Source organism: Elgaria multicarinata, chromosome 1, assembly GCF_023053635.1.
Source record: "Elgaria multicarinata webbii isolate HBS135686 ecotype San Diego chromosome 1, rElgMul1.1.pri, whole genome shotgun sequence".
Taxonomy (NCBI): domain Eukaryota; kingdom Metazoa; phylum Chordata; class Lepidosauria; order Squamata; family Anguidae; genus Elgaria; species Elgaria multicarinata.
Window position 1 is genome coordinate 91103304 of NC_086171.1, and position 22063 is coordinate 91125366.

At 40.0% G+C, this 22063-nt stretch overlaps 1 protein-coding gene across 5 annotated transcripts in view; it reads right to left on the reverse strand.

Annotated features, from left to right (window-relative positions):
• Nucleotides 1–22063, reverse strand: part of TANC2 (tetratricopeptide repeat, ankyrin repeat and coiled-coil containing 2) — a 301255-nt gene that overhangs the window by 248142 nt on the left and 31050 nt on the right. For 3 of the 5 annotated variants that reach the window (XM_063132070.1, XM_063132062.1, XM_063132044.1), the window contains exons 2-3: nt 5105–5237; nt 4839–4938 (exon numbers count right to left, since the gene is read on the reverse strand). The exons of 1 other annotated variant lie outside the window; for it this stretch is intronic. In XM_063132070.1, coding sequence (XP_062988140.1) covers nt 4839–4905 — 67 coding nt within the window. In that variant the 5' untranslated portion in view covers nt 4906–4938; nt 5105–5237. The remainder of the gene's footprint in view (nt 1–4838; nt 4939–5104; nt 5238–22063) is intronic. One more of the 5 variants, XM_063132053.1, reaches the window with a different exon arrangement.

The window sequence follows — 22063 nt, forward strand, 5'->3', positions numbered from 1 at the left end:
TGATGGGGGCCCTAGAACTGCAAAGGGTGGAAATGACCTTCCCTGAGTACCCCCAAGGCTCCTAAGTTGTTGTGCTTGACCTCCAGGCTGCCAACCCAAGGAATTTCAAGTTCCAATGCAGGATGGGGCCCTGGCAAAGGAGGTCCCTGGACAGGGAGAGGTGATATGGACGACCCACTGACAGCTTAGGAGATGGGGGAGTATGGGGCAATAATAATTATTTCTACCCCCTCAAATTTCACATTTGTCAGGACCAGGGGTAATATGACTAGTGGAGTAAGGAATAAAGCAGGCCCCTTGGCCACTTGGTGTTCAGGGTGTTCACCCCTGAGCCCCAATGTCTGCTGAAAAACATTGGAACTTTTACGTTTTCTACAGAGGCAAACAGGTTCAATTAAGGTTTCCCAAAGTGATCCCTTACCAGTTGAATACCGGGGGGTGATGGGCCCAATCGATCTGATCTAGTCCAAGACAGCTTAGTCAGTCCACTACCACATTAGAATGACCTTTACGTGCTCACTGTAGAGAGAGACAGGATGATCTACTGCCAATACCAATAGGAGGGGAATCACCTCCCTTTACAGAGTGTCTGACTGTGATCCACCTTGGAGATTTACATGTGATCACTGCTGTGCTGTCTGCTGGGATCAGCCCACTCCTTATATTCTGCAAGCTCCATCTTCAATTCATCCCCAACAGGATGGATAGAAGTTGTTGTTTTCATTAATAACCTGAAGTATTTATTTATTGAAAATAATTTCTCATTTATTGTTAATTTCTTAAACATTATTTACACTCTACCAGGTTTGCAAATTTTGGAATGGTACCATTGTTTAGGAAATACATGAAGAGTTTTCAATGGGAATCTTGATGTAAACCAAAGTTTAAATCAGGCTTTTTTTTCCCTTGCTCATTTTAAATCATGATTTAAATTATTTATTTAAATGACTTTGACTTAAAACAATCCAACCTGTCCAAACTTGACTTGTTTGCCTGTTCTCCCAAAGAACTATTCACTCCACTGATGGCTACATCTGGTTCACTCCTTCCATTCAACATCATGCCCTTGTGCATTTTAACACCTCTAGATTTGGACAAAAGAATGGGACATTTATTCCCATTCCCCAACTTTTACTTTTCCTTGCTAACCAACAGAACTGTCATTCAAATCCACACCAACTCCAGGAATGCTCTGCCGTTTTTTTCTACCTTTGATGCCTGTCTAAGGCCTGCCCCATGCCTACCCATTCCCCAATCTCTTCTGATGGCTTTGCTGCCTCCTTCAATGATAAAGCTCAAACTATCCAACTCTTATCTCTCCTTGTTTTATCTCCTCCTCCATCTCTCCCTCCTCCTACACCCTTATGCCTTCCCTGTTTTCCTGTCTCACTTGACAATTTGACTAACCTGTTGTCCACATCTAACCCCACCATATGACCCCATAGTCCTATCCCCTCCCAACTCATGGTTGCTCTTTCTCCACCATTATTCCTCTTTTCCATTATATAATCAGCCTATCCACTTTGGCTCTCTCCCTCCTGCATTCAAGGAAAACACTTTTTCCCCCATTTCAAAAAAGGTCATGGTCAGGGATATAACTGGGCTGCATGATATGTTACTATTGTTGTGCTTTACAGGTAGAAAACAGAGTGAGGATAAATTGCCCAAAGCCGCCTGGTGAACTGATGGCCAAGATAGGACCTGAACCCATGCCTCATACTTTTTCCATAAGATCTCAGCGAAGAAGTATTCAGACTATAATATGTCCTGCAATACAGTTTACAGAAGTATTCCCTGTATAGACTTTTACTCACCACATAATTTAAATATTACCAGAAACCTGATCTAGCTTCAAGTTTCAGTTGATTACTCCTAAGCAAGTGATAGCTTATGATGGATTTTTTAATGTCAGTTGTTTTATCAGGTCCCAGTATCTTATTTCTTTTCTTTTAGGTCCCAGTATCTTATTATAACTGTTTTTAAGCTGTTAAATTCTTTTAAAAGTTTATATGTTAAAGATTTTATATTATGTTTTCATTATGTTGAATTTTTATTATTATTATTATTATTATTATTATTATTTATTTATTTATTTATATAGCACCATCAGTGTACATGGTGCTGTACAGAGTAAAACAGTAAATAGCAAGATCCTGCCGCATTTTGAACTTACTTTTGTGAACTGCCCAGAGAACTTTGGCTATTAGGCAATACAGAAATGAAATAAATGAAAATGAAATGCTTCGCTATGCCAGCCACTTGTAACAGATACATCAAAGAGGTCTTAAATACAAACCAATTTATTGTGGCATGAGCTTTTATTTGCAAGGCCCTACTTAGGAAGGTAGGAAGCTGCCTTATACTAAGTCAGAACATGGGTTCGTCTAGCCCAGTATTGTCAACACCAGCAGCGACTGTCCAGGGTTTCAGGCAGGAGCTTTTTCTGCCCTACCTGAAGATGCTGGTGATTGAATCTGCGACCACTTCATCAGACGCAGAGCATTATTTCTTAAACACCACACTAGGGCCCTTTCTACACCTAAGGATTATCCCAGGCAAATGGAGGGATCATCCCTGCCTGCTCCTGGGATCCTCTGTGTGTCATTTGGATGCACAGGGATGATCCCGGGACGATCCCAGGAAAAAAGGCAGGTGTAGAAATGGCCTAGGAGTATTATAGTGTTCACTAGTATAGTGGGTATTCACTAGTATAGTGAATAATGCTATGTATCTGAAGAAGTAGGGCCTTCCACACAAACAGTAAATTAGTTTGTATTCAAAGTATTATAGGACTCTATTTTGACTACTAAAGATACATATAGGCAAAACTTCTACTGATGAAATTGTGATTTAATTTATTTTGAGATTACATCACCTGGTCCCCACTCTACAAGTTAGAACTCCAACATTTCATATTAAAGCTGTTTCTTTTTAAATGTATGATTTCTATGTTTGTTCAATACTTTACTAGGAAGATGTTATTATTTCAGCGTTCTCATTATACATCACCAGTCAGCCAGAACTACCGGGCCACATCACTAAATATTGAGGCATCTTTAGCATGCCTCCACTGACCCAGATTGCTGATGCTAGTTGCTTTCTTTGGGAAATGCTGCAAAGAATTCTAATTATAGAAAGGAAATCTGCTCATGGCAAATTCCACATGAAAGAAGCCACGATACTTTTACCTACAGTTGAGAGGCGTAATTCCGAACTTTTAAAAAAGTGTACAACTGTCAAATGCGGGAGTTGATAAATTTTGAGAATCCTTAGTAGCCAACAAAGATTTGTGATAGCACTAATCCTAACCTATAAATTGTGAATAACCTTTGGGGGTAACCTTCCTTCCCAGAATCCAGTCGGGAGGATGAGAATGCTCTCTGGCCTTCCACTGAGCCTTAAGGAGGCTTAAAAAAACTGTGAAATATACCTCTGCCTTATATTCCTTTCCCAAGTCAGTGTGAGGTCTGGTAAGTTCCCCTGCCCTTCACTAAGCTTGGGAGAAGGGCAGAGGATCTCAACAGAACAAAAACTGTTCCTGTCACTGAGATGTGTATTTGTGATTCCCTGCTTAAATAAAATCTAAATTTCAACTGTTTCAGGACTTGTGCACAGCTGTACTCATGCAGTTTCTCAAGAAACATGAAGATTCCAATCAAATTCACAATGGATTAGGTATAGAATTTTACTTTTTACCAAGAGTATGTTTAGTGAATCACTAAGATAAAGTGACTTTATATTTTCACGTTTACTCTGCATAATTAACACAGTACATCTGACCTGCAGATGTCAAATCACATAGTTTGCAATTTATATTCCAGTAAAAACACACTGTGGTTGTGAACCAATAGATCTCACAGAGTGAGTGGGAGGTCCTGAAATCCCATCATAGTATTTTATTTCATTTTCATTTGGGTGCAGGAGTAATCCGATTACATATTTCCTGGAAATTCTACATCACAACTTGGAGTTCCAATAAAAGACTGTGTATAAGGCATACTAACGTTCTGTAAATAAAGCCATCAAGTCTTGCTGAATTTCAAATAGAAATTCTCCCTAAAGGTAGTCTATAGAAAACTCATCTTTTGTGCATTATACGATAGAACACTCTTTTATCCAATTGAAAAGGATCATAGCAGAAGCATAATGAAATTGAAGTGCTATCAATCACAAAATCTTTAGTTCATTTTTAGGCCAATCCTTTGCAAATATACTCAGAATTAAGTCATACTGAGCTCAATGGGTCGTATTTCCAAATAAGTGTGCATAGGATTGCAGCCTCACTCATTAAAATTTAAATTCTTAATGTAGCATTAATGAATCAGGTTCTGGAAATAGAGGAAGTCTGCACAGTTGTCCAGCAATCACATACATGATTAGACTAATTTCCTCTTCTCTTCTCATTCAGCTATTTTTCAGCCCAGATGGCACAGTTGTTGTATTAAGGGGTAGCAAAGTGAATTGTGGTGGCAAGGACAATAGCAGCAACAACGCTAAGAAGTCTGAAATCTTAGCAGTATGGGAAGTGACTATTGGTTAAGGCTAGATTGGTCAAGAGACCAATCTACTTGTTAACTGTGGATCTATACAACATGGAACTTCAATCCAGACAACTACAAAACACCAGAAGTATACATTCTGTTGTATGTGTAGAAAAACAAGATTTAGTGCAGAAGCCTAAACTACAGAGGGGCTCCAATGGAATAGAGGGCAGGAGAGCACCATATTGCTTGGTGTGGCAATACTCCATCCCACCTTGCAGCAAGCTTCTATATACAAATTTTATTTGCTGGATTGGGGGGATTAAGTTGGATCAAGACACTCCTTCCTTCACTTACCACTGGATCTGTTTTTGCGGTTTGATTTTCCACCCGTAAGAAGCATCTTGAGACTGTTCCGAAACATGGCTGTTCTGTTCTAATCAGCACGCCCCCAAAGCTGTATAAATTAAAAAAAGTGAAATATATCAATTAAATAATTTGTAGGATACCACTCAAAAAATCACACAAGTGAAAATAAAGTATTAGTCTTCTGTTGCAGGTGTTCTGTTCTTCCAGAGACTGACCATGTTCAGCACATATTTCAGGATTCTGTTCTGTCTCACCTGTTTAATAGTTTGGGACAAAATGCTGCCATGGGTAAAATTGGCAAGGTAGCCCCCATGTTGGTACAATGTAGAATCCAGAATTTTATTGCGAAGAGGCCATGTCTTGCAAAGGCAGTCGATAGCACCAAACCTATATAAACAGGAAACAGATCAGTATGAAAGATCCACTGAGATGCACTAGTGGAACAGGATTAGGATACTCAGAGGGTGAAGTTATTTACACATACACCCAATGACCCCCCTTAATTACCTTGTTTACTAATATAGCACCATTGCGCAATTCCGGGCAGATTTAGAAACCCACAGAATATTGAATGGTGTACAGAAATCCCCTTTCATTCTTTTGGAAAGAAAGCACTTTCCAGGTCTTTTAGATGCTAAGGTAAAGTGGATTAGCAATACCAGGTGGGACCTCAAAATTCAGAGGGGTGTCTAAGTAAGATTTTCAGGGAGTAGGAGGCTGGTGACCTGCATAGGTCTTTCTCCTCCCCTTGATAAGCAAAATCAGAATAAATCATGCAAACCATACATGATTTCAGGATTTCTTAAACATTGGACACCTTAATAAAGAATGTTCACTTATTTTTCAACCTATTTACTTATTTGTTCACTTAAATAATGTTCACTTATTTACTGACTTATTTATAATCTGTGGCAGTTAAGCAAGTCCCACATTCTAATATTGTTTGAGAGCTAAACTAGACGAACAATGGAAATCTGTGATCAGATCTTTAAATTTTGGGAAGCCTCTAAATAAGGGTGGGGGAGTTCAGGTTGGGATTATGGTATGTGTGTGGTTTAAACTTTCACAAGCTGAACATTTCCTCCCTAAACCAGCTATTTGCCCCATTAGGAAAAACCTCTGAGTAAACTCACATTTTCTCCAAGTGGGGAGATATAGGGGATGGGCAATTTTCATCAGGAACAGAAAGTAGGATTAAATCAGCACAAGAAAATGATAAACCCAAATATGCATTCTGCAATACCAATCCTAAACAGGCCCTACCCACCCCAATGCCTTCCAACAACTTTCAATGAAATGTGAGATCAGACCACACCCAGAACGTAGTACAGCTGAGAGAGATTCTAGTCAAGATGAAACAGCAATAACAGTAATTGCCACCAGTAAAGAACAAGCAACGTGTCGGACATGTACAGGTTCAGCATGCATGTGTACAATGGTGCTGTGTAGGAGGCATGTATGTTGCCAGTCAGTGCACACTCTAGAGGGAAAAATTCCAGAAAAAAACCCTTTTTGTCAGGTGGGTGGGGTTTGAAAAAGCAACCCTTGAATCATATGAAAAGGCACTTCTTGGGTGTTCTTGGTACTGGGCAGGATACTACCTGTAATGAACATTCTACTAGTGGTTATGCAGTCACATATGGGTCTGCGCTTCCCCAAAGCTGGTTTCAGAAAATTCTAGAATTTTAGTCCAGGAACAGGTACTCAGTCCTTCCCTCTCAATAAGGTGGCACTTTGCTCTAAGAATCTACATGCAGTGGATAGTGTATTAAGGTCCTCGTGCCAGTGGGGGCTTGGGCTGTCAAGAACGCACAATGGTGACTCTACTCACATGATGGGAAACTCGAGCATAAATGTCTAGCAGTAAAATATACTTTAGATCAATAATTTTAATAAGGAATAAAAGAACTAACAACGCTGGGAATCTTACAGAGAGGATTAAAAAAAATTCCCCCATGGCTTCCTTATTTCCAGACATTTTATATCTATTACATTGTTTTTAGAAATCATGTGTGGGAGAGTAAAGACTGGTTAACTATATATAAATACTTTGTGTTAAATTCTAAAAGGAAATATTTCATAATCCAAAGCTGTTCAATTTTTCCATTTTTTTCAGGAAAAAACAGAAAAAAATATTTTTTTCTTGATATTTTCCCCATATTTTTCCAGACCTTCACGAAAGTCAGCTGAGGGCCGCACACAACCTGCAGATTGCTTGTTAAGGCATGTATGGGCAAAGTGAGCCACTTCCCACTCAGTTTCTTCTCACTACCTCAAAGAAAACACACAACAGCTATAGTAGGAGAGTGAATTGTATGACTACACAAATGACAACTCAACAAACATCAGCATAGGTAAGTAACCCACAGTACATATATAGAAGACTAGAAAACTAATGTACCTGTAGGAAAATATGCTGTCATCAGGAAAGCAAACCAAGAAGGGCCATTATGCCTAACTGAGCCAGGACCAGCCATATAAATGTTTGGGGTTAGATAGAGAGACAGGACCTAGACATGTGCAGGCCTGGAGAAAAACTAACAACATTCAAGGAACAACATTCAAGCTCATTTTGACCTAGGGTTTTCCTCTGAGAATTGTTTTCAAATTTCTAACAGAAAAATTGGACATTTGAGAGAGCCCTATAAAATATTTTATCTTTCAGAATGCATGAAATGCTTTTTAAAGTAAGGTTTTACTGAAATAGCATAATACACACACACACAAAAGTAAGAAAATATCGAAGACAATATACAGCATTAGAGAATAATTCCTGGTTAAAATATAGATATATACAATACTGAATTCTCAGATGCATCTTTGCACCTAGAGAGTGCTATTATCTTAACATGGAGAGCATATTGGGCCTTCATGGCTTGTGAATTGCTGCTTGCCTCTTCCTGATTGAGAATAGAAGCAAATACCCTCATCTACTGTTCTTTTGACTTGATTCCTCACTTGTGATTAACCTTTTCACTTCTCTCAAATGATTGGGGCAGACATCCCTGTTGTCCTGCCTTGTTGGAGAATAAGAAGGCCAGAAGGACATTTTCTCAGAGAGAGAGAAACTGAAAGTTTAGGCAAGAACCAAGCTCTAACCTAGAGCCTCGAACCTTCAAGTGGTGTTTGGAAATTTTATATCAGCTGGGACCAAGTGGCCAACTTGCACAGTTCAGTGACTGAGTCTACCCTCACTTGCAAGTGTTGACACAATTGCCATTGTTGTAGAGAGTTCCCAAGTATCTTGAGGGTTGTTTAAGCAGTTCACAACAAGTTCAATAGTAGAAAAAACTAGTCCACATAACCATAAAATTGCCTTGTGGCTGCCTTATACACATTGAAAATGACTATGTATGTGTTGTGATATCAAAGATATTGCCAGATCATCCAAGCTGTAAAGTGGAGAATTTTGTTCTCCAGGTATAATATCTGGGCCAGAAAAACAAACAGGCCCCCCAAGATCCTGGGAAAATAACTTAACTGTAAAAACACAGCATGAAATATTTTTGTGCCTGAAGGGCAATTACAATACAAATTGTAGCCACTATAAATAGCTAAATCACTACAGTTGTGCTTGTTTCAGTGCCAGGTGAAGTTCTTTTCATTCTCCCAGGCATTTTAGTTTTTTAGTTTGTTTTTATCTAGTATTGTATTTTAAAATGTTTACTGCTAGCTTCTGTTTATTTTAACTTGTAGTTTTACACTGCTTTTTCCTCTATTTTACTGTTTTGTATGTTATTGTTTTAATTGTTGTGAACCGCCCAGAAAGCTTCGGCTATTGGGCAGTATAGAAAAGTAAAAAATAAATAAATAAATTCCCAAAGTATGATTCTGCAAAAATTTGGTTGGAAAACATCAAAGAAAACAGTAAGATAATTGGCATGACTATCTTCTCAGAAGACACATTTGTGAAAGCAAGAGATGCAAGAAAAAGACTTAGAAATTGAAGTGTTATTAATGAAGGCCAACCAGCCGAAGGTTACCTTCACTCAGAGTATAGAAAACAAAATCAGTGGGCCTGTTATTGTATCTAGAGAAACATTCGACAAATGGTTCTTCAGCCAAATTATTCAGAATATTACATTTGTGTTTCCCAATAAATTCCTTGAAATCTCCTTGCCGTCTTTTCTTATGTAAAATCATTCGCAGGGACTGTCAATGGCATAGATGACATTAGAACTCTTGTATATTATATAAAGCATTTTATTGTCTGCAGAATTGTGGGAAAATGTCTTCTCATGTGCCTGTTTACAATATACACACTTCCCTGAAAGAAAATGTCTGTAGAGGAGAGGTTCTTAGTAACAATTGTATCTTTGTGAGTTTTGATGTATATTACTTTGTACTACGATATTATTGTTATATCATTAGTGGTTTGCTTGTACAGTTAAGGTAGGGAATCTGTGGCTCTCCAGATTTTATCAGATTACAACTCTCATCATTCCTGACCATTGGCCAAATTGGCTGGGACAAAATGATGGAAGTCAAATCCAACAAAACCTTTATTTATTTATTTATTTAAGTTATACCCCAACATTCTATCTGTAGGGCCACAGGTCCCTCTGGCCAGCTTTACAGAAATATCTCCCAAAAGGTGACAGTGATGATTAATACTATTTTCTAAAGCAATTCACATCGATTTAAACAAAGGCCAGACTATAGACTGCTCAGATTTGTCTGCCTGAAGTAAATCCTTTCTGGTTCAATTCAAGGCTCTATCTTTTGCAGATTCCACAGTTTCTACTGGATATCTCCTACAAACTAAATTGTCATGTGATTTAGATCCCACAGATATAAAACTAGAGATACTGTAACAGTTCCTAGTAAGATGTAAAAATGCCCTCCAGATATGTTTCGACCAAAAAACCCAGCATTCTTGACTACTTGTCATGTTGGCTAGAGATGCTGAGAGCTGAAATCCAAAACATCTGGAAGGCACCAGGATGGGGAAGGGATGGGGTAAATTATCTCCTAAGTGCCAACAGCATGAATGATCAAATAAATAGTAAATGTGCATTCCTACCTACGATATTATTTTGTTTATTATTGTGAAAGAAATTTATTGTTCCATCTGTACAAGTTATCTAGAATATTCATAGATCATAACTAATCTCCTCAAAATGTAATATCTACCATTAAACCATTCTCCAAAGCTCATAACTTCCACATCCCCCCCCCCAAATAGACCACTCATAAACAACTCTGACAAAAAGCTAACCTACCAAAATTTCTCAGGCACAAAAACATTTATAGGACTGGTGTTACTATTTTTCCAGCACCTTCAAGTTTGCCTGTTTTTCTGGTTCTAACTAGTGCTGCTCCTTTTGACTTTGTAATGTCTACTCCATATCCTGCAAGCGGTGTACTATTTATTTGCAAGCTAGGTTTCCTTGCTAGGATTTCCTTGCTAAAGAGTCCTGAATACACTTAGTAAACATGGAATAAGAGGAGAGGTCCTCTTATGGATCAGTAACTGGTTAAAGAACAGAAATCAGAGAGTAGGAATAAATAGTCAATTCTGCCGATGGAGGGAAGTAAATAGTGGGGTCCCACAGGGATAGGTATTGGGATCAATTCCTTCCAACTTGTTCATAAATGATCTGGAATTAGGAGTGAGCAGTGAAGTGGCCAAGTTTGCTGAAGACACCAAATTATTTAAGGTTGTTAAAACACAAAGGTATTGTGAAGAGCTCCAACGGGATCTCTCCAAGCTGGGAGAGTGGGTATCCAAATGGTAGATGCAGTTCAATGTAAGCAAGTGTAAGGTTGCCTACACTTGGGGCAAAAAACCCTCCAACTTCAAGTATAACTTAATGGGATCTGAGCTGGCGGTGACCAAAGAAGAAAGAGATTTTGGGATTGTGGTGGACAGCTCTATGAAAATGTCCACCCAGTGTGTGGCCACTGCAAAGAAGGCAAACTCCATGTTAGGCATTATAAGAAAAGGAATTGAGAATAAAATGGCCAGTATCATACTGCCCTTATACAAATCTACGTTGTGACCATACTTAGAATACTGTGTACAGTTCTGGTCGCCAACCTTAAAAAAGGATATTATAGAGCTGGAAAAAGTGCAGAAAAGGGCAACTAAAATTATTACGGGGCTGGAGCATCTCCCCTATGAGGGAAGGTTACATCAATTGGGATTGTTTAGCTTGGGAAAAAGGAGGCTAAGGGGAGACATGATAGAGGTGTACAAAATTCTGCATGGTGCGGAGAATGTGGATAGGGAGACATTTTTCTCCCTCTCTCAAAATACTAGAACCCGGGGTCATCCCATGAAGCTGATTTATCCAGGACAAATAAAAGGAAGTATTTCTTCACACAGCACATAGTTAATAATGGAACTGACTACCACAAGGTGTAGTGATAGCCACCAATTTGGATGGCTTTAAAAGGGGGTTGGATAAATTCCTAAGGCAAAGGCTATCAATGGCTACTAGCCCTGATGGTTGTGTGCTATCTCCAGTATTCGAGGCAGTAAACCTGTGTGCCACAGTTGCTGGGGAACATGGATGGGAGGCTGCTGTTGCACCATGTCCTGCTTGTTCATCCCTGGCCGATGGCTGGTTGGCCACTGTGTGAACAGAATGCTGGACTAGATGGACCCTTGGTCTGATCCAGCGTGGCACTTCTTATGTTCTTAATGTCTGATAGTGGGCCCAGTGCTCTTCAACATTTTTATTAATGATTTGGATGAGGAGGTGCAGGAAATGCTCATCAAATTTGCAGATGACACAATATTGGTTGGGATAGCTAATATCCTGGAAGATAGAAGCAAACTGCAAAGTGATCTTGATAGGTTGGAGCGCTGGGCTGAAAGCAACAGAATTAAATTTAGTAGAGATAAATGCCAAGTTCAACAACTAGGAAAAAGATACCAAATACACAGTTACCAGATGGGGGATACTTGGCTCAGCAATACCGTCACATCTACAGATTAAAACATAAAATAAAAAATGGGGGGGGGGAGGAAGAGGGCAGCCAGAGGGAGAAGCGATGGCTGCCCATTCCTCCCCCTCCCTGGTGCTCGGCCTGCCGGCGGCATCATCAACTCCACATTAGCACTCCTTCCTGTGCAGATGCTGGGAAGGAGCACCAATGCAAGAATGCAAGGCCTTGCAACACCGACAGGCCAATGTCAAGACAGGACTCCTGTCTTCTCTCAAAAGCGGGTCTATGTCCCCCTCGCAAAACTGAAGTAGAAGCTGAAGGGGAAGGATTGCAGTTTGAGATTGATAAACAAATGGTCAAGGAACGCCGAATTTCTTTCATAGAATCATAGAATAGCAGAGTTGGAAGGGGCCTATAAGGCCATCAAGTCCAACCCCCTGCTCAATGCAGGATTCAACCCTAAAGCATCCCTGACAGATGGTTGTCCAGCTGCCTCTTGAAGGCCTCTAGTGTGGGAGAGCCCACAACCTCCCTAGGTAACTGATTCCATTGTTGTACTGCTCTAACAGTCAGGAAGTTTTTCCTGATGTCCAGCTGGAATCTGGATTCCTTTAACTTGAGCCCATTATTCCGTGTCCTGCACTCGGGGAGGATCGAGAAGAGATCCTGGCCCTCCTATGTGTGACAACCTTTTAAGTATTTGAAGAGTGCTATCATGTCTCCCCTCAATCTTCTCTTCTCCAGGCTAAACATGCCCAGTTCTTTCAGTCTCTCTTCATAGGGCTTTGTTTCCAGACCCCTGATCATCCTGGTTGCCCTCCTCTGAATACACTCCAGCTTGTCTGCGTCCTTCTTGAATTCTGGAGCCCAGAACTGGACACAATACTCTAGATGAGGCCTAACCAGGGCCGATTAGAGAGGAACCAGTACCTCACGCGATTTGGAAGCTATATTTCTATTAATGCAGCCCAAAATAGCATTTGCCTTTCTTGCAGCCATATCGCACTGTTGTCTCATATTCAGCTTGTGATCTACAACAACTCCAAGATCCTTCTTGCTAAGCCAGTATCCTATTGCTAAGCCAGTATCCCCCATCTTGTAACTGTGCATTTGGTTTCTATTTCCTAAAGGTAGAACTTGGTATTTATCCCTATTAAATGTCATTCTGTGGTTTTCAGCCCAGCACTCCAGCCTATCAAGATCACTTTGAAGTTTGTTTCTGACTTTCAGGGTATTAGCTATCCCACCCAATTTTGTGTCATCTGCAAATTTGATAAGCGTTCTCTGCACCTCCTCATCAAAATCATTAATAAAAATGTTGAAGAGCACTGGGCCCAGGACTGAGCCCTGTGGTACCCCACTCGTTGCCTCTCCCCAGTTTGAGAAGGTTCCATTGATAAGTACTCTTTGAGTCCTATTCTGTAGCCAACTGTGAATCCACCTAATAGTTGTTCCATCTAGCCCACTTTTAGCTAGTTTGTTAATCAGAATGTCATGTGGTACTTTGTCAAAAGCTTTGCTGAAGTCAAGATATATGACGTCCACAGCATTCCCACGGTCCACAAGGGAGGTTACTTTATCAAAAAATGTGATCAAATTTGTCTGACAGGACTTGTTCTTGACAAATCCATGTTGGCTTCTAGTGATCACTGCATTGATTTCAAGGTGTTTACAGATTGACTTCTTTATAATCTGCTCCAGAATTTTATAGACATCGAAGACCATGTGTTTATAGTCTGGCTTTGTTCCTACATTGCTGCGGACACTATTTTGGGGCACTATTGGAGCTGTTCTCTGTACTGTGGTGCATTGGCCTTCATCCATTGTTGCCTCGAAGTTTACGTCTCCCGCCCCCGTAAGATTCAGTTTAAAGCCTTCCTGATCAAGTTCTTCATGCTGCGGCCGAACACATTCTTTCCAGCCCTTGTGAGGTGCAACCCATCCCTTGCCAGCAGTCCATGTTCCAAGTAGCGTAGCCCATGGTCCCAGAATCCAAAACTCTCACGTCGGCACCACCTTCGTAGCCAGTCGTTCACCCGGAGTATTTTACTTTCCCTTTCTAATCCTCTTCCAAGAACCGGGAGGATGGATGAGAAAACTACCTGGGCCCCAAAGTTCTTCAGTTTCCTTCCCAGAGCTTCAAAGTCTGAAATGATTTCTTCGTAGCTCTGCTTGGCAACATCATTTGTTCCCACATGGATGAGAAGAAAGGGGTATGTGTCCGTGGGCTTTATGAGTTTCGGTAACCCTTCAGTCACATCTCTAATCTTTGCTCCAGGGAGACAGCACACCTGGCGAGTCCATGGGTCTTCACGACATACTTGGGTTTCAATCCCACGCAGCAGGGAGTCTCCCACAACGACTACTCTTCTCTTCTTCTTGGTTGACCTACCTTCTGCCTCTAGTTCATTGTTGCATGGTGTCTCCTGTACTTCTTCCTCTGCAAACTGTCCTTCAGATTCATCCTCCAGAAGCTGAAAGCGGTTGCTTAACTGTAATGGTTCCACCGGTGCAGAATGCCTTCTAGTTCTTCTGCTCCTAACTGTCACTCTTTTCCAGAGAGTTTCCTCTTCATTGGTTTCCCTCCCCTCAGCATACTCCACTTCTGCTTCAGCTGGCTGTTGCTGTTCAATCTCGTGTGCTTCTTGTTGCTGTTGCAGTTCCACCGTTCGGTCTAAGAACTCCTCGTCTTCTCTTATTCTTTGGAGGATGGACATTCGCCGCTCAAGTCCTCTCACTTTTTCTTCCAAAAGTGCCACCAGCTTGCACTTGTTACAGGTATACGCTATGTTGAGCTCAGGCAGAAACATGAACATTGCACACCCTTTGCAGGTCACCACCTCTAGGGGCTCCTTTCCATCCATATTGTCTATTTCTGCTTTGTTTTTTCCTTTCTGATTATAGTGGAATTGCCTTTGCTTTGTCCTGTCCTCTCTGAAGGTACGCAACTATATGAGTATGTCTTAAGGGAAAATAAGATTTTGGGGGGGGGGGTTGTTGTTGTTGTTGTTGTTTTGGGGGGGGGGTTTCTCTTTATGTTTTTCTTTGTTTCCCCCCCCTCTTTTTTTTTCTTTTTTCTTAGCGGCCTCCCCCATGACCTCCCCTGCCGAACTCCCCCTATCAAACTCCTGTTTGCTCTTCCTGTTCGCTCGCTCTCTGGGAACTAGCTTACTTTTCTAGCTTCTACTTGAGCTGTGCCAGCTTCTCTTCCCTGCTTCTGCTCAGCTCCAAGTCAGGAAACAAGTTCAAATCTCCAGGGCCTGATGAATTGCATCCTACAGTAATAAGGGAGCTGGCAGAAGAATCCTCAGAACCACTGTCAATTAATTACCTTTCCAAAATCATTGAAGATGGGTGAAGTTCCGGATGACTGGAGGAAGGCTAATGTTGTCCCTGTCTTCAAAAAGGAGGCACCTGGGAACTATAGACCAGTTAGTCTGGATCCCTGGGAAATTTTTGGTGCAGATTATAAAGAAGTCAATCTGTAAGAACTCTGAAAACAATGCAGTGATTACGAGAAGCCAGCATGGATTTCTCAAGAACAAATCCTGCCAGACTAATCTGATCGCATTCTTTGATTGGGTAACCTCTTTTGTGGACATAATATATGTTGTGGAAAGTTGTGGACATAATATGTTGACTTCAGCAAAGCTTTTGACAAAGTACCACATGACATTCTGATCAGCAAACTAGTTAAAAGTGGGCTAGATGGAACAACTAATTGATGGATCCACAGCTGGCTACAGAATTGGACTCAAAGAGTACTATTCAATGGAACCTTCTCGAACTGGAGGGAGGTAACAAGCGGGATACCACAGGGCTCAGTCCTGGGACCGATGCTCTTCAACATTTTTATTAATGACTTGGATGAGGAGGTTCAGGGAATGCTCATCAAATTTGCAGATGACACAAAATTGGGTGGGATAGCTAATATCCTGGATCTATTTTCTAGATTATGAACATAAATAGGAGACATGGCCTTACCCTTTAAAGCAGGTACAAGATTAAAAGTGCATGCTATAAATAATATTTAGATACAATAGACAAACAGAAATACAGGTTGTGTAGAAACAATCATGTTCAATAATGTAAGCTCTATGAATCTTAGGCTGTATCTAATTCAGCAAAAACTTGTTTCATGTTTATTGGACACTGCAGAGTCTCTTTAATAAGGTTTTTTCCTAATTTAGCTAATTGCTGGCAGCGCAATGCAACTAATGTTTCTTTTAAACATATGTTATGGCAATGTACAGTAGCTTCTTTTCAGGAGAAGGTTATCATACAGATAAATTTTGTACTCAAGCCGTCATTAACATTTGCTGATGTACATGCTCTTTTAAATTATCTACAAGTTTCCTGAAAATTAACAAATACTCAGCTTAAGTGGATTCTTTGCCCTTTTGACTGATATTATAACATTGAAAGGAAAAACGCTCATCTCCTTATAATGCAATGGATTGAGGACCTTACAACTCTTTGAATATTTTCCCTACATATTGGCTGCGTTCAAACAACACGATAGTCAATAGTGGAGTAAGAATCAACTCGACAGTTGTTTATCTAGAGGGTACTTTCCACACAACATGATAATATTCAACCATGGAGTGTTGAGTTGACTATTAGTCCACGCTGAGTTGACTCACTCATCTCCCCCCTCAGTCCTCCCACTAGTATCCCATCAGCCATTGCTGCCAAAAATCTATCCTGCCAGCTGGACTAGAGTGGCAGACCCTGCATTGATCACTCTTCCCTTGCAACTCTGTGGCTGACAAAATAATCAATGGTGGCCAAGGAAATAACCAGCAGTGCCCTCTGCATGACACAATAACCTATGGTGGATTAAATTGCCAACTCAGCAGAGAGTTGGCTATTTGTGTTGGTTATTTCAGCCAAATAACCAACTATTGGTTAAAAAACTCCCTCCACACAACATGATAACCAACCGTTGACTATTTAAACCACCATTGGTTATCGTGTTGTCTGAATCCAGTCATTGTCTACATACGAAATCCATTTTATTTTACATTCAATTAAATAAACCACATAAGTGGAGGAGCATGTTAACGATTGTCTAATGCAATATGTTTTGTTTCCAATTGTACTCCCTAATAACAATAATAATAATAATAATATTTCTTACCCGCCTCTCCACTTGGATCGAGGTGGGGAACAACAATGAATATAAAACACATTAAAAACTGATTGAAAACATAGCATGCATGATTAAAACATCCTTAAAATATTCTAAAATTTCACTGGATAGGCCTGCCGGAATAGATCAGTCTTTATTGCTGAAAGCATTTGTTACTAGAAGTTAACTACAGGTAATGCAACATGTTGATTTACAATTATATGATCCTGCGTTTGTTTAAGTGAAACTTTAACAATTTGTGAAGATTGGGTGGTTTTCTGAATGTGATGCATGGTGGAGAATTAACAGCTTCCGTTAAATGAGCACAATAGGATGTAGTAAGATAACTTTCGGTAATTAGGGATAGCTACATGTTAGCCCACAACAAATGGAATGCAATTTTCTTTCAAAGAGTTAATCTTTGCTACATAAAGGATATCCCTGGATAATACTGATGTTCGATTGACATTGTAGTCAATAATGTGACTTGGGTATCTGCATTGTTGGAGATATTCTTTAAGTTCGTTATATCTTCTTGAGAAGTTTTCTTTATTACAACTGTGTTTCATCCTAAGAGCAAACTATATACAGCATTGGTTAGGCCTCATCTTGAGTACTGTGTCCAGTTCTGGGCACCACAGTTCAAGAAGGATGCAGACAAGCTGGAGGGGGTTCAGAGGAAGACAATGAGGATGATCAGGGGTCTGGAAACAAAGTCCTATGAGGAGAGACTGAAAGAATTAGGCATGTTTAGCCTTGAGAAGACTGAGGGGAGACATGATAGCACTCTTCAAGTACTTGAGGGATTGTCACACAGAGGAGGGAAAGGATCTCCTCTTGATCATCCCAGAGTGCAGGGCATGGAATAATGGGCTCAAGTTACAGGAAACGACTCCAAGAGCAAAAGTTTTGACCAATGGTTAGTTTTCGATGTTTTTCATGCTTGAGGGAGGTACTAGGCAAGGACGTCCGCTTTCCCCATTGATATATGATCTATTTTTGGAACCCCTGGTTTATGCAATTAGTAGTATTCAAAGGTTTGTACATGCTGATCTAAAATTTAACATTATTCTCTATGCTGATGATCTTTTATTGTTTATTTCTAAACTCCAGAGATCTATTCCTGCTTTGATAAAATTGATTAACACCTTCGGTGATCTTTCTGGTTACTTAATTAATTGGTCAAAGTCGGAGTTGATGCTGACTGGAGATAGTATATTTCCTAGTGTAGGGAGGGATACAAATGTTTTAAATAAATAAATAAATAAATAATAAATAGTGTGTTGGCTAAAGGCCAATTTTGCTGGTGCTCTGATTTTATTACCAATCTGGGAATACTTATTCCCAGAGATGTATCTCAATTGATTATAATAAATTTGAATAAGCTGATTAGTGAGATTGCACGAGACATAGATAGATGGACACCGTTAAAGTTGAGTTTGTGGGGTAAAGTCAACACAGTTAAGATGAATATTATACCTCGAATAGTCTATGTTATGTGCGGGATTCCTTTACTTATACCTGGCAAATACTTTTGACAAGTTAATGGTTTGTTTTGTAAATTCTTCTGGGGTTCTTCCCCACATCGAATATCTTTGAAATGGATGCAGCTTCCTATTAAAGAAGGTGGGTTTGGTTTTCCAGACCTAGCTTTGTATCATCAGGCTTACTAAGTTTTGGTCTTCTTCTGCTCCTTCAGAACTGTCATCATGGTCAGTTCTGGAAGCCTTATGATTCCCAAATGGACAGCACTCGGTTCTCGTCATATCAGAATAAGTAACCCCCCTCTTACTATTTTGCCTGCTAGAGAGACATGGCATATAATATCATGTCAAACACAGTTTGATCCATTCTGTCATGCAAAAACGGACTATATGGGAAAACGCAGATTTAAGAATTGGAAGGAAACCATTTCTGTGGAGGACATGGACGAATAAGATGATTTTTACTTTGGATCAATTAATAGGCTCAGATGATGAGTTTTCGTCCTTTTCAGACTTATGTGTTACTGTAATTATAATTTACCTGCTACTGCTCAATGGCAATACTTGCAATTGCAACACCTGTTGGAATCTAGGTTTGGTCCAGCTGCTTTTACAGCTTAGGAGCCTCCAGCACTGTTAGAATCACTTATAACAGCTGAACTGACACGTTGATCCACAACCCATATATATATATAAGTATTTAGTAGCAGTAGGTAAATATGACACCCATAGTCTAAGACTGAACTGGAACAGAGAATTGGAGTGCCCTATCGTGCCTAACCAATGGACGGTTGCTCTAACATCTGTTTCTGAAGCTTTTATGGATCTTAGGTTACGTCTTATTCAGCAAAAAAAAATCTGTTTCAGGTTTATCGGACTCCACAACACCTTTTCAATAAGAGTTTGTCTAACTTGCACAATTGCTGGAGATGTAATGCATCTAACACTTCTAGTTGCCCCGTTTTGGGAGAAGGTTGTAATAAGGATGAACTTTGTACTGAAACAATCTATAATATGGAACAATGTGCACATCCTCCTAAATTACCTACCAGCTTCTTGGAAGTTAACATGGTCAGCGCAGATGGATCTTCAGATCCATTTTCTTGAAACCTTTGTATAACTCTCCCCCCTGCTTTTTTATTTTTATGGAATGGTAAATGACGATAATCCTATATATGCAATGTATGGGGGGTCTTTTGTTTTCACGATGTATTTTCTGTTATGTTTTGTTGATGTTCACAATAAAAAGAACAATTAAAATAAAAGTTACAGGAAGCCAGATTCCAGCTGGACATCAGGAAAAACCTCCTGACTGTTATAGTAGTAGGACAATGGAACCAATTACTTAAGAAGGTAATGGGCTCTCCCACACCAGCGGTATTCAAGATAGAACTGGACAGCCATCTGTCAGGGATGCTTTAATGTTGGCTCGATGGCCTTATAGGCCCTTTCCAACTCTTACTATTCTATGATTCTAATTTTAGTACTGTTTGAACCACTTAAGTCTTACTTTCTTTCTCTTGATTTCAGAATGCCAGGGCATCTGTCATTCTTTTCTGCCAGTTTTCTTTGACCAATTATCATTTTTTTCAAAGGATATGTTAGATCTCTCCAACAAGATTGTATTTTATATTGTATTTTATATTATGGTTTTATACTGTTTTTATACTTTGAATGTTTTTAATTTTTGTGAAACGCCCAGAGAGCTCTGGCTATTGGGCGGTATAGAAATGTAATAAATAAATAAATAAATAAATAAATAATAAGACCAGACGGGCAGTATCTGGCAAAAGTCATGCTCCCCTCTCCTGTTCTGGTCTGCCCTGACACAGAGCCCTCAGCTATTCTAGCCTGCCCTACTGCAGACTCTTCAGACTACTCGGGCCTGCCCTAAGAAAGACAGACACCTTGGCTACTCTTGTAGATCCTCCAACTGTTCTGGCCTGCCCTATCAGAGGCCCTTTGACTATTCTTGCTTTCCCTAAGACAGAAGTGTTGGAAGTGTCACGTTAATATACAGGTTATTTTATTAATGTTTTTTTATTATTATTTTTGTGAATATCAACAAACAAAACAGAAATACATCGTGAAAACCCGGGGGGAGGGGACACGACACCATAGATTGTGTATGTAGAATTATCATCATTTCTATCATATAAACTGGAAAGAAAAAAAAGGGGAGAGAGTTTTGTTTTCGGTGGAGCCATCCTCAAAACCTCCCACAAATTACAGCAAGTAATTAAGCAGAGAGTAAAAGCAAACGAAACAAAGTCCGTGCGAGAAATAAGTTAGATAACAAGGCTGTCAGAAGGCTTATAAAAAAGTTAACAAGAACGGAGCAGAGCAAGAATGATCCAACTATGCTGCCATCCCAAACCAGAAGTTTATACATTATTCTGTCAAATGACTTATGTATTTTAAATGCAAAAATAAACAAATAAATGTTAGGAATTGTCCCAGTTTTGTGGATTCAGAATATGGCAATCCTAGATATATGCTTCTTTTAGTCATATGTTTTGGCAATGCTCAATAGTTGCACCCTTTTGGGAGGAGATTATAATAAGCATAAACTTTATACTGGAACAATCTTTAATATGCAATGATGTGCATGTCCTCCTAAACTACCTAGCAGTTTCTTGGCAGTTAACACATGGTCAGCGCAAATGGGTTTTCCAAGCCCTTATGACAGCTAAAAGACTTATATTATTACATTGGAAGGATAAATGTTCACCTCCCATAATGCAATGGACTGCGGACTTAACAACACAATCAACATTAGAATGGGTATTATATAGACGCCACGTGCGAGTGGATAAATACATGGATATTTGGTCCGCTAGCAGCATATAGTATTGCAGAGACAGTACTCATTGTGGTACCTAAGGGATTTCAATATTCGGTTGGTACAATGTAGCTTAAAATGCATCCCCCGCTAATTACAAGCCACTATAAATGTATCCTCAGCCACTGATAGCCTATAGCTCTTCTGGCAATGTCAGGTTGACCTGGATGGCCAGTCCTCCTTATCAAGCTAAGTTATTTGTCTTCTATTGTATCTACAGGTCTTGACAGTTAGGAATTCCAATTAAGCATTTCCTTGCTGATATAGAAGTTATAGCACTACAGCAGATTCAGGCACATACATCATTCCAATCCCATCACGTAGTTCACTTGCAAGAACCAAACTACATACAGAGCAGGTATATCAAGGCTTGTAGCCTTGTTTTCTCAGCACTTCCTTCTATGACCTAGACCCCCTGAAGAACTTCGTAAGGATCTCTGCCTCCTTAAGAGGAGGTGTTCCTTCAGATGGCCTAGCCGCAAGCTGTTTAGGGCTTTGAATGTTAATACCAGCACTCTGAATCAGGCCCGGACCTGGACTGACAGCCAGTGAAGCTGGAAAAGGACTAGCGTGATGTGGTCTTGTTGGCCAGTCCCTGTTAGCAGTTGTGCTGCCCTGTTTTGTACCAGCTGAAGTTTCCAGACCGTTTTCAAAGGCAGCCCCACATATAACACATTGCAGTAATCCATACAAGAGTTTATCAGAGCATGGATAACTGTAGCTAGGTTATCTCTGTCCAGATAAATAGCGCTGTTGGTATATCAGCCTAAGAGGATTAAAGGTGCTCTTTGCCACTGAGTTTACCTGTGCCTCAAGTGACAGTTCTGGATCCAAGAACACCCCCAAACTACAAACCTGATCC